General features: G+C 41.1%; 1 protein-coding gene across 2 annotated transcripts in view; it reads left to right on the forward strand.

The window, feature by feature from the left end:
• Window positions 1–15547, forward strand: part of mapk15 (mitogen-activated protein kinase 15) — a 186601-nt gene that overhangs the window by 57572 nt on the left and 113482 nt on the right. For both annotated transcript variants that reach the window (XM_059971520.1, XM_059971521.1), the window contains exon 6: window positions 2936–3099. In XM_059971520.1, the coding sequence (XP_059827503.1) occupies window positions 2936–3099 (164 nt within the window). The remainder of the gene's footprint in view (window positions 1–2935; window positions 3100–15547) is intronic.

Below are 15547 nucleotides of genomic sequence, written 5' to 3' on the forward strand. Positions count from 1 at the left end.
AGGTCAAAAAGGGAGAAATGGCTCAGGCAGAGAAACGAAACATGTGATGGTGTCTCCATTACTGAGAGACTGGCCTTGGTTGGAGCTGCAGATTCAGATCCTATACTGGGGTCACGTCACCCCAGGAACGACCTCAGCGTTGCCAGTTGGTTCTGCCGGAGAAGTATCAGAGGATTGCGTTGAAGTTACTTCATGATGTTTCTGGACATTTGGGGTTTGAAAAGACCTATGGGTTACTCAGAGAATAGTTTTACTGGCCCCAAATGAAGTCGGAGGTTGAAGAATATTGCAAGTCATGCATTTGATGCATATGGCGGAAGAAGCTGCCTACGCAGGCAGCTCCCTTGTCCCATTTGCAGTTTGTGGGTCCCCTGGACCTGGTGTGTATGGATACCCTGTCAATAGAACCCAGTGCCAGCGACATGGCAAATATCTTAGTCATCATGGACCACCAAACCAGATATGCTTTTCCTACCAAGGACCAGAGGATGTCCACCGTGGCCTAAGTGTTATGGGAGAAGTATTTCATGTATTATGCCTTTCCAGGCAGCTACACAGTGATCAGGGACGGAATTTCGAGAGCAGACTCATCCACGACTTACTGGACATGCTTGGAGTTGTGAAGACGAGGACAATGCTTATCTCCTACAGGGTGATTCCCCAGCCAGAGAGGTTTAATTGGACCTTGCTAGATATGCTCGTGAGCCTGGAGGTCAGCAAGAAGAGCAGGTGGAGTCAACATATTGGACACCTGGTTCACAGTTACAATTGTACCTGAAATGAAGCTATTGGGTACCCGCCAAACTATCTGATGTTTGGGACCTAGGTGAGGTTGCCTATTGACCTTTGCTTTGGGACTGACAAGGGCGACTTACCACCGAAGATTTATCTAAAGTATGTGTCTGATATGAGAAGAGAGCTGAAAAGGGCATATGAAATAGCTGGGGTCGTAGCTGCTAAGCAGAATCAAGGAAATAAGAAGTATGATCAAACGATGAAGTTCTCCCAACTACTACTCCTCCTCATAAGGAATTTGGGTCTACTTGGGAAACATAAGTTGGCTGACCGTTGGGTGGATACACCCTATGTGGTGGAGAGTCAGATGCCAAACCTACCAGTTTTCTGGGTGAAACCAGAGAATGGGAATGGGCTTGTCAAGATTCTCCATTGGAACCACCTTCTGCGCTGGGACAAGAGGTTCAGGTAGGCCCAGAGCCCAACTTGGAGCTTACACCTAGTAACTGTATTTTGCAGAAACACGGGGTAACTGCAGGGCCCACAGTGGGAGAGGTTAGGCTAGCCCCCATCCCACCCCTGAGAGGGATACTGATTCGGAGGATGAGGACCTGGATGTGTGGTATTGCTAACTCCCCATTGATTGAGGAAGAGACTTCCAGCCCTTCTTCTGTTGAGTCAGGTGAAGTGTTGGAGGGGGGGAGCTGTCTGTGGACATGGACAGCCTGGGTTGCAGCGGGACCCTGCAAGGGATGAAGTAGGGCTTGGCCACGTGACAGAGGGGCCCAAATAGCAGGTGAATGATTGGCTGGGGACGGCCTCGCCAGGTAGACCAAACGTATCAGAAGTATCCCCAGTAGTTTCTGAAATTGAAGAGTTAGGTGAGGGGGAACGGGGGTCTCAGAGAATTAGAAGACCATCGGATAGGCTGGCCTGCATAGCACCAGGGGAACAGAGTGTGACCTCTATCGTTTTGGGGAGCTATGTCACTGTCATTTACCTCTGAGTTGGACTTTGTGTTTTGCAGGAAGGGTTGGCAAATTAACTCAACGTCATGAGAACATGTCTAAATTTGGTGGGGGGGAGAGTGTAATGTGCTGTAATGTTTCACTGCTAATGTGATGGTTTTTCTGTAGCAGCAATGTCTCAGTTATGACTAGAGATAACGGGCTTTAGAATGTTGACCAGCCAATGAGAGGCATGTTGTTCTTTCTTGTTGGTCTGAGAGAAGGGATTTTGTGGTCTTTTGTTGGCAAGAGATAGGGAGGGAAGATGCAAATGGAGAGAGTTGGTAGACCGCTGGACAGAGTGGACTTAGAGTGAGGGTCCGGGGGGGGGGGGGGGGGTGGTCAGCAAAGCTTGGAGGAGGTCGATGGGAAATGAATGGATGGAACTGTGAGCTTCAACCTGCACCTTAGACTGTTTCATTAAAATGGGCCCTTTTTCTTGTTATTTTCTTTACAAACCCTATAGTCAGATTAAGATTGATAAAGATCAATCGTTTAATTGCATATGGTGTACTTTCTGATATTCTGCAGTACGGATTTGTAAACGGGCAGCACATCATGCAACATCCACACGAACGAGATTTCTCAGTTTGGCTGGGCCAGAGGCTGTCTTCCACTAGACAAACTCATGCTGGCCGACCCTGAGGACTACATAGGTTTACAGAGGTATTTTATGTTTAACAAAACCCACTAAACATTTTATTGAATTCCGAAACCTACACCACCAAAGTATGTTAAACATCCTTGCGTAATAACGTCATCATGTCAGACCAGCCTTTTAAAGTGAAATCCCAGCTCAATGTAGGTGGTAATGAATTATGTACATTTCACCCATATATGTTACCCTACACCACCACCCCTATGCCTGTGAGCATGTGGGTTTCCTCCGGATGCTCCGATTTCCTCCCACATTTCAAAGACGTTGAGGTTAGTAGATTAAGTGGACATTGTAAATTTTCCCATGATTAGGTTAGGGTTAAATAGATGGGTTTCTGGTTGTGCAGCTCGTTAGGCTAGAAGGGCATGTCTGGACTGTAACTTGAATAAATATAATTCTCTCTGCTTCCATTTTCAGCTACTGTCCTGTCACTCTACACCACCTTTGTTCTGTTTTCAGCTGTGACTTTTAACACCCACCCCTGCTCCTGAACTGTGTGCACTAACCTTGGGTACTGTTGTCACCACCCTCCCAGCCTTCAAACATTCTCCTGGATTCAGACTGCTTTGTCAAATTGTGTGACTTTGGACTGGCTCGCTGCATCAACCAGATACAAGAGGAGCAGGGAAACCCAGCACTGACAGAGTATGTGGCTACTCGATGGTATCGAGCTCCAGAAATCCTCCTTGCATCTCCCAGGTCAGCTGTTTGCTCTTCTTATTGATTGATCTTTGAAATCTTAGCATTTATTGTTCTTCCCTGATTGTGGTGGTGAGCAGACAGCTTTAGCAGTGCCTAGAGTTATACAGCACTGAAACAGGCCCTTCATCCCACTGCTTCCATTTTGACCTTTTATCCAGTTGCATTCATCCTGGTTCCAGCTGTAAATTTCAATGACTTGCTAATTTAAGGCTAAAATGACTATATCTGACTCCATACTATCCAGCAGTGAAATCCAGGTATCAGTAAACAACTTGCATCTCAAAGTCCCTTTAAAACTGTTCCTTTTCATCATCAACCTAGTTTTCTTCTTTTTAAACACCATCATCCCTACTGGGACATTGTCTGCTTACAGTAGCTTGCCAGAGTCCTCTGCGCTAGGCCAGTCTTTTGCATTGTTTCAAGGTGTTACCCATCTTCTTGGTGTATCATTCCTCTCCCAGAGAAGTAGTCTTCAGAGCTTCTGTTGTGTAGCACTGGGGTTTTAAAGGATGGGGTTGCTGACCCCATGCCTGGTGCAGCTGGGCTTGGGACCATCTATGGTGGAGTTATCAACCTATGCCCTTTTGTTTTTGATACCCCAGCCATGGTCAGCAGATTCTGATTGTCTGCCCTTTGATCTTAAATACCATATTTAGATCACCATTCAGGGAAAACAAAGCTAATCTCTTCCCATAACTGAAGTCCAGGTGAATCTACTGCACATGTTCTTCAAGGTTATGGTGTAGAGACCAGATATGCACATAATACTCTATGTGGTCTAACCAATGTTTTGTAGAGTCATGAACTATGAGAACAGGCCCTTCGGTCCAACTGCTGACCATCCTTTCCATCTAAGTGAGTCCTATTTACCAGCATTTGTTTGGCCCAAATCCCTCTAAAACTTTCTGATCCAAATATCTTTTAAATGTCGTGATTGCTCCTGCCACAACCACTTCCTCTCGCAGCTCATTCCATTTACCCACCACCCTTGGGTGAGAAAGTTGCCTACTAAATCTCTCCCCTCTCTACTTAAACTTATGCCCTCAGTTCTCCATTCCTAACACTGAGAAAAAGACTGCTCAAGAAGATCGGTCCTGCTGAAGGGTTTAAACCCGAAATGTCGACCGTACTCCATAGATACTGCCTGGCCTGCTGAGTTCCTCAAGTATTTTGTGTGTGTTGCTTGGATTTCCAGCCTCTACAGATTTTCTCTTGTTTGTGGCTAGAAGATTATACCTTATTCTGCTATCCTGCTGTGAAAACAGTACCAACCTGTCCAAACTCTCTCCATGAATCAATCTCTGAAGTCCTAACAGCATCCTTATCTCTCCAGTTTAACATAGAACATAGAATAGTACAGCACATTACAGGCCCTTCGGCTCACAATGTTGTGCCAACCCTCAAAACCTGCCTCCCATATAACCCCCCCACCTTAAATTCCTCCATATACCTATCTAGTAGTCTCTTAAACTTCACTAGTGTATCTGTCTCCACCACTGACTCAGGCAGTGCATTCCACGCACCAACCACTCTCTGAGTAAAAAACCTTCCTCTAATATCCCCCTTAAACTTCCCTCCCCTTACCTTAAAGCAATATCCTCTTGTACCGAGCAGTGGTGCCCTGGGGAAGAGGCGCTGGCTGTCCACTCTGTCTATTCCTCTTAATATCTTGTACACCTCTATCATGTCTCCTCTCATCCTCCTTCTCTCCAAAGAGTAAAGCCCTAGCTCCCTTAATCTCTGATCATAATCCATACTCTCTAAACCAGGCAGCATCCTGGTAAATCTCCTCTGTACCCTTACATTGCTTCCGCATCCTTCCTAAAGTGAGGTGACCAGAACTGGACACAGTACTCCAAGTGTGGCGTAACTAGAGTTTTATAGAGCTGCATGATTACATTGTGACTCTTAAACTCTATCCCTCGACTTATGAAAGCTAACACCCCATAAACTTTCTTAACTACCCTATCTACCTGTGAGGTGACTTTTAGGGATCTGTGGACATGTACCCCCAGATCCCTCTGCTCCTCCACACTACCAAGTATCCTGTCATTTACTTTGTACTCTGCCTTGGAGTTTGTCCTTCCAAAGTGTACCACCTCACACTTCTCCGGGTTGAACTCTATCTGCCACTCCTGCATCCTATGAATGTCCCTCTGCAATCTTCAACAATCCTCTACATTATCTATAACACCACCAACCTTTGTGTCCTCTGCAAGCTTGTCAACCCACCCTTCTACCCCCACATTCAGGTCGTTAATAAAAATCAGAGGTCCCAGAACAGATTCTTGTGGGACACCACTAGTCACAACCCTCCAATCTGAATGTACTTCCTCCACCACAACCCTCTGCATTCTGCAGGCAAGCCAATTCTGAATCCACCTGGCCAAACTTCCCTGGATCCCATGCCACTTTATGAATAAGCCTACCATGTGGGACCTTGTCAAATGCCTTACTAAAATCCATGTAGATCACTTCCACTGCACTACCCTCATCTATATGCCTGGTCACCTCCTCAAAAAAACTCTATCAGGCTTGTTGGGCATGATCTGCCCATCACAAAGCCACGCTGACTGTCCCTGATCAGACCATGATTCGCTAAATGCCCACAGATCCTATCTCTAAGAATCTTTTCCAACAGCTTTCCCACCACAGACGTAAGGCTCACTGGTCTATAATTACATGGACTATCCCTACTACCTTTTTTGAACAGGGGGACAACATTCACTTCCCTCCAATCCTCTGGTACCATTCCCGTGGACAACGAGGACATTAAGATTCTAGCCAGAGGCTCAGCAACCTCTTCCCTCGCCTGGTGGAGCAGCCTGGAGAATATTCCGTCAGTCCCCAGGGACTTATCTGTCCTAATGTATTTTAACAACTCCAACACCTCCTCTCCCTTAATATCAACATGCTCCAGAACATCAGCTTCACTCATATTGTCCTCACCGCCATCAAGTTCCCTCTCAGTGGTGAATACCAAAGAGAAGTATTCATTGAGGACCTCGCTCACTTCCACAGCCTCCAGGCACATCTTCCCACTTTTACCTCTAATCAGTCCTACCTTCACTCCTGTCATCCTTTTGTTCTTCAAAAAGGATTTTGTTGTTTAGTGGCATCTTTCCTATAGTAGGGTGACCAAAACTGAGCACAATATTTCAAGTGCAGCCACATTAACGCCTTTTGCAACTGCAACGAAATATGCCAACTTCCAAAATAATTACCCCGACTAATGGCCAGCATGCCAAAAGCCTCCTTCACCACCCTGTCTACCTGAGAAACACTTCCAGGGAACCATATATCTGAGGGATAAGATGCCTCTGTTTTTCAACACACCCCAGGGCCCTACAGTTCACAGTGAAAATCCCATCCTCATTTGTGACCCCAAGAAGTAACACCCTGCACTTATCTGATTTTAAACTCCATTTGCCATTCCTTAGCCCACATTTCCAGCTGATCAAGATCCCTGTATAAACCTTAATAACCTTCTTCATTGTCAATTTTAGATACAATTAATCAGGTATATTTTCACCTTCTGAACCAGTCGCCCATGTGGGATCTTGTAAAAGGTCCATATATAGACAGTTACAGTTGTCCTGTCTTTTTTGATCTTTGTTCCTCAACAAAAATGGAATCAAATCAGTGAGTGTACTTCTCATGCACAGCATTGTAATTATTCCTGAACTGCCCTTGTTTTCACAGTGCGCATCAACATAGGAACAGGCCCCTTGGCCCTCGGTGTAGTACCAAATGAATAAACTGAGCTATTGTCTAAATAAACTAATCCTTTCTGCCCACACAACGCCTAAACTCATACGTTCTCTGCTCATTGGTCTGTTCATCTAAGAGCCTCTTAAATATCTCTATTGTATTTATCTATAACACTGTTGTGCATTCCACCTTGCATATCATCTTTGAATTTACCCCTTTTATCCTAAATGCTTGCCATCTAGTATCTATCTATATACTATTAAAACTCTCATGATCTGTCTGTCCGTTTATGACCTCCAATTAGTGCAAACGGTGCACTACAGTGGAACTTTTTTGGCAAACTCGACTTAAAATGCGCTAACTTACAGAATACAGAATGCAGAAGTTCAGGGTTATATATTCATATAAAATTGCTCATTCACCAAAATCAACAGCCCCGCTTTCACCCAAGAGCTGATCCACCATCATGGAAGTCAGGACAAGACAGCACGGCACATGCGCATGGCCAGCTTCAGCAGTGACACCAACTGGAGCAAAGGGGCAGGACAGGGCAGCTCTGTTTCGAGCGGTCGCATACTGCTGATCACCATCAGCATGTGCAGGATTGGGACAGATCTAACTGCCACCCAATAACAAGAGACCATTAAATCTTATTGTAATGACGTACTTCTCTTTCAATATTTTTATTAGTTTCTGCATAAAGGAATACAGAGCACAAGAAGATATGTATTATAAGTAAAAAAGTACCAAATACATTGTATTAAAAATAGTTACAATCACAAAACCCTGTATTAATAAAAATTAAATTAAATTGTAATATTGAAATATAATAATTTTGTTATACAGAAAAAAAATCTAAACCCACTACCAAAGTCAGAGCTGTTAGGAAAAGCAAGAAAAAAGTGGGGGGAAACCCTTACCATATAATAAAATAAATTATTAGCCACCATCTGTACTTTTACAACAGAGCAAAGGTTTTGAAAATAACTCAAAAATGGTCCACACAATGTATAAAAGTCTTGACTAGATTCAAAAACTGAAGATCAGATCTTCTCTAAATTTAAACATGATATGACATCCCGTGACCTATAATGACGTACTTTGAAACACCCATAAAACCCTTTGCTACAGTCAAAAGGCAGCGGTGACTATATCTTTTTATTTTCATTTTTAGAATCTTTTTATTAATACATTATCTTCTACAACTATAGAATTATACAAAATATCAACAAATTAATATGTATACAATTAATAGAGCTGAAGAAGAAAAAAACTAATCATAATATATAAAAATGAAAAAAAAAATTATATATAGAAAAAGAAGGAAAAAAAGAACCCCATCAAACTGAGAAAAAAAACCCATTAGGAATCAACCCCCAGAGGGAATACATTTAACCATCATCTAAATATATAGAAAATAAAATTCATCAACCGCCAATTCACATTTTTTTTAAAAAAGATAATAAAATTGGAAGGAAATCATATAGAATAATTCAAATTATATGGTAATATTTGGCAAAAGAACCCCATCTTCTCTCAGAATCAAATCAAGGTTCAAAAGTTCTACTTATAATTTTTTCCAAGCTGAGACATAACATTACTTGAGAAAACCATTCAATCAATGTAGGGGAAGCGATATCTTTTCATTTTAATAAAATAGCCCTTCTTGCCAACAATGTAACAAATGCAATTACATGTTGATCTGAAGACCATGGCAATAGAGTTGTTATAGATTGTTTGAATCCATCTATTGAAATTATTGCCAAAACCAAATTTTTCTAATATTTTGAACAAGAATGGTCACTCAACTCTATCGAATGCCTTTTCTGCATCGAGAGATAACACATTGAGGTTGCTTAGATAATGGTGAATAAATAATGTTCATCAATTTCCGAACATTAGAGAAAGAGTAACGGCCTTTGATAAAGCCCATTTGGTCCATAGAGATAATTTTAATTAAAATATTTTCCAAGTGGTTAGCCATTATATTAGAAAGCATTTTTGCATCCACATTTAATACCAAAATAGGTTTATATGAAGAACATTCAACAGGGTCTTTATCTTTTTTAAGAATCAAGGAAATAGATGCTTCATAAAAAGAAGGTAAATTACCCTTCTCAAAGGATTCATGAAACATTTCCAAAAGATATGGAGAAAGTAATCTTTAAAATTTTTTGAAAAATCCCACTGAATAACCATCAAGTCCGGGAGCTTTACCTGATTGCATTGATAAAATAGCTTTTTGAATTTCATGCTCAGTAATTGGAGCATCAAGCATCTGTTGATCTTTATCAGAAATTTGTGGAAATTTAATCTTATGTAAAAAAGCTTCCATTTTGGAGGAATCTGCGGGAAATTGAGACCTATAAAGATCAGAATAAAAATCTTGAAAAGTATTATTAATATCCTCATAGTTACTTACTATATCTCCATTGTTTTTACGAATCTTTAAAATTTGTCTTTTAGCCCTAACTGCTCTTAGTTGGGAAGCTAAGAGCTTATTATTTTTATCCCCAGAGATATAAAATTGACTCTTAAATTTAAGCAAATATCCTTCAATAGGATATGTTAATAATAAATTATACTGTGATCGTAGTTCTACTCTTTTAAATGAAACAACATTTGGAGAGATTGCAATAATGTTCTCCAATTCTTTAATTTGTTTAGAAATTTTATCTAATTCCATTCTTGTTTGTTTCTTCTGTTACGGATTTGGCAATAATAAATATATGACTGAGGCAGGGGTTTTTATAACAAATAAAACATTTATTAAACACTGAAAAACAAACCCCCAAAAGTAAACAAACCACTAATGTAACCGGAAATCAGCTGCTGTGCGGCAGCTTAAACAGTTTTTAAAGCAATGAAGCTTAAACAGTTCTTAAAGCGATGTTGCAAAAACAGTTCTTCAAAGTAGTACTGCAAAAGTTCAAAATGCTTACAGTCCATTAAAGAAGAGACTTTTTAGACAATTTAAATTCTCTTTCACGTCGTCTCACTGCAGTTCCTAGTCGAACTATACTTTTCCCACGGAGAATTTACGAAGATGGAAATGAAATGGCTTAAAGGCACTGACCTTTCCTTGACAAAACTGTTCCCAATCCTTTCTGCTATTTCGCAGGGATTAACACGGGGACAGCCAACGAATTCCTTCCGAATGAGGATCAAACAAGGTCGAACCTGTTTCACCGTCGAAATCGACTTTCCTCGATCTTTTAGCTCCTGAACTCCGACCTTCACTCTCCACTGATTTTTAACTGGCAGTATTATAAAGAAACTGCCGGCAATGACCTTTTAAACTTTAGGCATTAAATAAAACTCCATCTTTCAACTAAACTGTGTCATAATATTGAACCACGCAGTGGCATGAAGTCAAAATGGCAAATCCAGCCACCAACTGCCCCTCCTCACAGGGAGGGGTCCTCCTTTTATACCCTTTAAAAAAAACCTGTCACATGACCTCTACTGGCGGGAAAATGACGTCACTCCACCATCACAAGACCGCTACCTTAAGTCCAGTATAGCTTCAACACCACTGTCACATGTCACGGGTACGTAACACTTCAATTTAGCTATAAACAATATAATTTGACCACGTAAGTAAGCTTTCAATGTATCCCAAATTAATAACTTGGAGACGTTTCCTATGTTATTAAAGAGAAAAAACTCTTTTATCTGAGTTTCAATAAACTTAACAAATTCTGCACTTTGTAATAAATGTTTTGGAAAACGCCAAAGTTGTCTGGTAGAAACAACATCTTTCAATTCAAATATTAAATTTAAAGGAACATGATCAGAAATAGCAATCGCATCATACTGACATTTCTGAACATTACATAGAAATCGAGGGTCGACTATAAAATAGTCCATTCTTGAATATTTATTATGAACATGTGAGAAGAAGGAATATTCTCTATCGTTAGGATGCATATGCCTCCAGACCTCAATTAAACCATAATCAATTAAAAAGGAATTAATAAGTGATGTGGAACAATTAGGAAGTTGATGTTTGGATGATGACTTATCCATTAAAGGATTTAAGCAAGTATTAAAATCACCACCCATTAATAACACATATTCATTTAAATCAAGTAATAGAGCAAAAATGGCTTTAAAAATAAGGGATCATCAACATTTGGTCCAGAAATATTATCCAAAACCATTTTCTTATTTCAAATTATTCCTTTAACAATTAAAAATCTATCATTTATGTCAGCTATAATATCCTCCTGACTAAAAGGAATATTAGAATCGGTAAAAATAGAGACACTTCTAGTTTTACTCTGGGAATTTGCATGAAATAAAGGGCCCTTCCAAAATTTAAAAAAATCGATTTTTAATCACATAACCTGATGTGCATCTCTTGAGCAAAAATTATATCAGGCTGGAATCGATTTATAGCCTTAAATGTTTTCTTACGCTTAATAGGGTGATTCCAACTGCAAACATTCCAAGTTAAAATATTTAACTGTTTAGATGTCATCATGATACTTTGTATCTAAAAAAAGCAGTTTGACGCATGTCAGGATAAAGTGATCGAAAACGGTGGAGATGAACAACAATAAAAATAATTAGCGTATGCTCTGGGATTCCATAATGGGAATAAGAAAAGAAAAAAAAAACACCCAACCTACAAAGCCCCGAAACAAGTCGATGTCAATCAACGCAAGCCCCAAGAAAAGCATAGACGCGAATGCAACTCCATCTAGCTGAGTAAAAATAATAATAAAAAAAGTATATATCACGTCCATTTAGGAGAGTGCCAACAACATCATCAAGAATAATCAGCTTCCTGTGGTATTACTGCTTCGTACCTTCTTTCCAGCATTAGGGTAAAAAAGATGTGGTCAGCCTAATTATGCCACGTGGAAAGAGAAGGGGGACATTATGATCAAGAGATGACACTAAATGTCGTCGGGAAGCAGCAAGGAGAGGGAGAGAACAAGAGTCGGATGAATCAGACAACAGGCACAGAAGGAGGAGAGAGGAAGAGACAAAGGAGCTGAGAAATGCACGATCAGAGACAAAGAACAAACAGCAGAAGGGATGAAGAGACAGCACATCTCCAGATTGATAACGAGAGGCACAAGGGTGGCAGATCAACCAGAAATGTTGCCATCAGAAGTGTCCTTTGTTAAACGAAGAGGAGCTATATTTGTCTTGCTACGTGTCTTTCTTCTTCAATAAACTGATTTTTCTTTTTCAATTTCCAAAGCAAAGCATCAGGAAAATTTAATATTCATTCTGCTCACATCAGACTGCGCTACCTTTTTTTCAAAGGGTGCCTCAACGGGTCACCCTGTTGTCTAGTTAAAGTTAATTCCTTGGAATTTTCCACAATAATTTCCCAGCTACTGATGTAAAACTCACCATTGTGTAGTTTCCTGGTTCATTCGTACTGTCTGAAATAGAGGAACGTTATTAGCTATTGCCCAGTGTTCTGGTACTGAAAATCTCCATTAGGTCCCAGTATCTCCTGGCCGGCTGGTTTTCCACATCATCCTGGGACAGATCTTGTCTGGCTCTTGGGAATTGTCAACATTTAAGTATCCCGCATGATCTAACATCTGCTTCTTAATATCAGCCTGTTGCAGATGATCCCTTCCTGAACTCTCTTTCTTACATGCCTTCTAGTGAATTAGAGGGAAGTGAGACCTTGCCCACATCCCTAGCTCCACCACAGATCACTCTTTTGGTCCCAAAGGGGGCCCACTCTTTCCCTGGTTGCCTTCTTGCTCCTGGTCTATAGAATGTTTTAGGATTTCCTTAATCTTAAGGAAAATGTGGGAGAATGGGGTGGGGGTTGTGAGATGGTCATAGAGTCATAGAAAAGTACAGCACAGAAGTAGGCCTTCAGCCCATCCAGTCTATGCCAAACTATTTAAGCTACCTAATCCCATTGAGCTACACCAGGATGATAGACCTCCATACCCGCACCATCCATGTACCGATCCAAACTTTTCTTGAATGTTGGAATCAGGCTTGCATGCACTACTTGCGCTGGCAGCTCATTCCACATTGTCTTGACCCTCTGAGTGAAGAAGATTCCCCTCATCTTCTCTTAAGCTTTTCACCTTTCACCCTTAACCCATGACCTCTAGTTATTCTTCCCAACCTCAGTGGGAAAAGCCTGCTTGCATGTATCATATTTCTTTCATAATTTTGTATACCTCTTTCAAATCACTTCTCAATCTCTATGTTCAAAGGAATAAAGTCTGCACCTATTCAATTTTTGCTTATAATTCAGGACCTCTCTGTACTCTTTCAAACTTATTTACATTTTTCCTGTAAAGAGGTGATCAAAACTGCACACAATACTCCCAAGTTAGATCTCACCAAAGTCTTATACAACTTCAATATAACATTCTATCTCCTATACTCAATACTGTAGCGGTGTGCTACATGCAGCGCTAAAATTACGACACGGAGTTGGTAACTGGAGTCGAAGAAAAACTTTATTCGAAATACACAGCCTTGCTTTTAAGCCTCCCTCAACCTGCCCCCCGTGGCGCAGAGGCTCCAAAGCTCTGTGCTCGCAAACCCCCGTAGGCTATCTCCCTTAGCCGGAACGCTGGCTAATTGTGAGCCGGTTCGGATGTGCCAGGAAATGGGTCGCCACAGTACTGTGGTTTGTCAAGTACCCCGTGATGGGTTAAAGAACCAGCAGAAATGGAAAGCACATTGCAGCCTTGTATTGCTAATAACTAATAGTGTTTATTAGTAACTACGCAATACAGTTCTATAAATGCAGATATATTAAACTGGTTAGTAATGATTTATATATATTGGGTGAATGGATATAGTCTTACGATGTTGAAGAGAGTTCAGTTCAGTTCAAGGTAGTTAGTTGAGTAGCGTTGGAGAGAGAGAGAGAGGTGAGAGGTGAGCTGATGCCGTCGATCTTCCCGTTGTCTTCTGAAATCCTGTTGTAGTCACCGACTATGACCATAACACGTGCGACCATTCATCTTCAGTGATGGAATTATCGCCCAGGCAAGGATGGACACATAAATAATTCCCCACCGGTCACACCTTTTCACACTGTGAGAGCCACTGATTGACTTCCCCGAATCGATCCTCCAAAACCCAACCTTCCTGTGGGTACAACAAAGCTCATCCAGTGTCCAAAACGTGTGTCTGTCTATATCAGTGGACCTGGTATTTATCCCCACATGTTGGACTCCGGTTTTCCATCAACCTGCTCCGCCCTCCTGTCTCTGTAAGAGTTTTACAAGCAGGCAAGTGTCCTTGTGGAAAGGTAAACAAGCTTGTAGAGAAACCATAACATCAATCTTTCGAGCAGTCTCTGTCTCTCGCTCTCTCATTGTGTTGAACGCCTCCCTCTCTCTCTTAATAACAACTCAAACAGTGTCCACAAACCAGTCTCATTCTCCCAACATTTTAAAGTGATAGTCCACAGAAAATATGAACCCCAGGGGTACTTAACAGATTTATGAAGACCAATGTGCCTAAAGTTTTCTTTACAACCATATCAACCTGTGATGTCACTTTCAATGAATAATAGACCTGTATTCCCAGATCATTTTGTTTTACAGCAGTCCTCAGTGCCCTATCATTCATTGTGTAAGACCTACCAGATTGGTTCTACTGATGCACTTATCTACATTAAATTCAATCTGTTACTTCTCAGCCCATTTTTCCAGCTAGTCAAGATCCTGCTGCAAGCCATGATAGTCCTCATTGCTGTCCACTTCAGCCCCAATCTTGGTGCCATCTGCAAACTTAATGATCTAGATGACAAACAAAAACAGACCCAGCGCCGATCCCTGTGGCACTCCACTAGTCACAGTCCTTTAGTTAGAGAGGCAGCAATCTACTACCACTATCTGGTTTCTCCCACAAAGCCAATGTGTAATTCAATTTATACTTCATCTTGAATGCCAAATGACAAACTTCCTGACCAACCTCCCATGTGGGACCTTGTCAAATGCCTTGCTAAGGTCCATGTAGACATAGTAACTTGCTCAAAAAACTCAAAAAAGATTGGTTAGATACTACCTGCCACACACAAAGCCATGCTGACTACGTCTATCCAAATGCTTGTATATCTGGTCCCTGAGAATATCTTCCAATAACTTCCTCACTACTGATGTCAGGCTCGGCTCACTGGCCCGTAATTTCCTGGTTTATTTTTAGACAGTGGAAAAACTTTGGCTATCCTCCAATCCTCCAACACTTTATCTATTGCTAAGGATGTTTTAAATATCTCTGCTAGGAACCCAGGAGTTTCTGCACTTGCCTCCTAAAGTGATCTAGGAATAATGGTGCATAGTTCCCTGAAGGTGGAATCTCATGTGGATAGGGTGGTGAAGCAAGCTTTTGGTAAATTGGCCTTTATAAATCAGAGCATTGAGTATAGGAGTTGGGATGTAATGTTAAAATTGTACAAGGTATTGGTAAGGCCGAATTTGGAGTATTGTGTACAGTTCTGGTCACCGAATTATAGGAAAGATGTCAACAAAATAGAGAGAGTACAGAGAAGATTTACTAGAATGTTACCTGGGTTTCAGCAACTAAGTTACAGGGAAAGATTGAACAAGTTAGGTCTTTATTCTTTGGAGCACAGAAGGTTGAGGGGGGACTTGATAGAGGTATTTAAAATTATGAAGGGGGTAGATAGAGTTGATGTGGATAGCCTTTTTCCATTGAGAGTAGGGGAGATTCAAACAAGTGGACATGAGTTGAGAGTTAGGGGGCAAAAGTTTAAGGGTAA

Source organism: Hypanus sabinus, chromosome 6 (genome assembly GCF_030144855.1).
Source record: "Hypanus sabinus isolate sHypSab1 chromosome 6, sHypSab1.hap1, whole genome shotgun sequence".
In the NCBI taxonomy this organism is placed as follows: domain Eukaryota; kingdom Metazoa; phylum Chordata; class Chondrichthyes; order Myliobatiformes; family Dasyatidae; genus Hypanus; species Hypanus sabinus.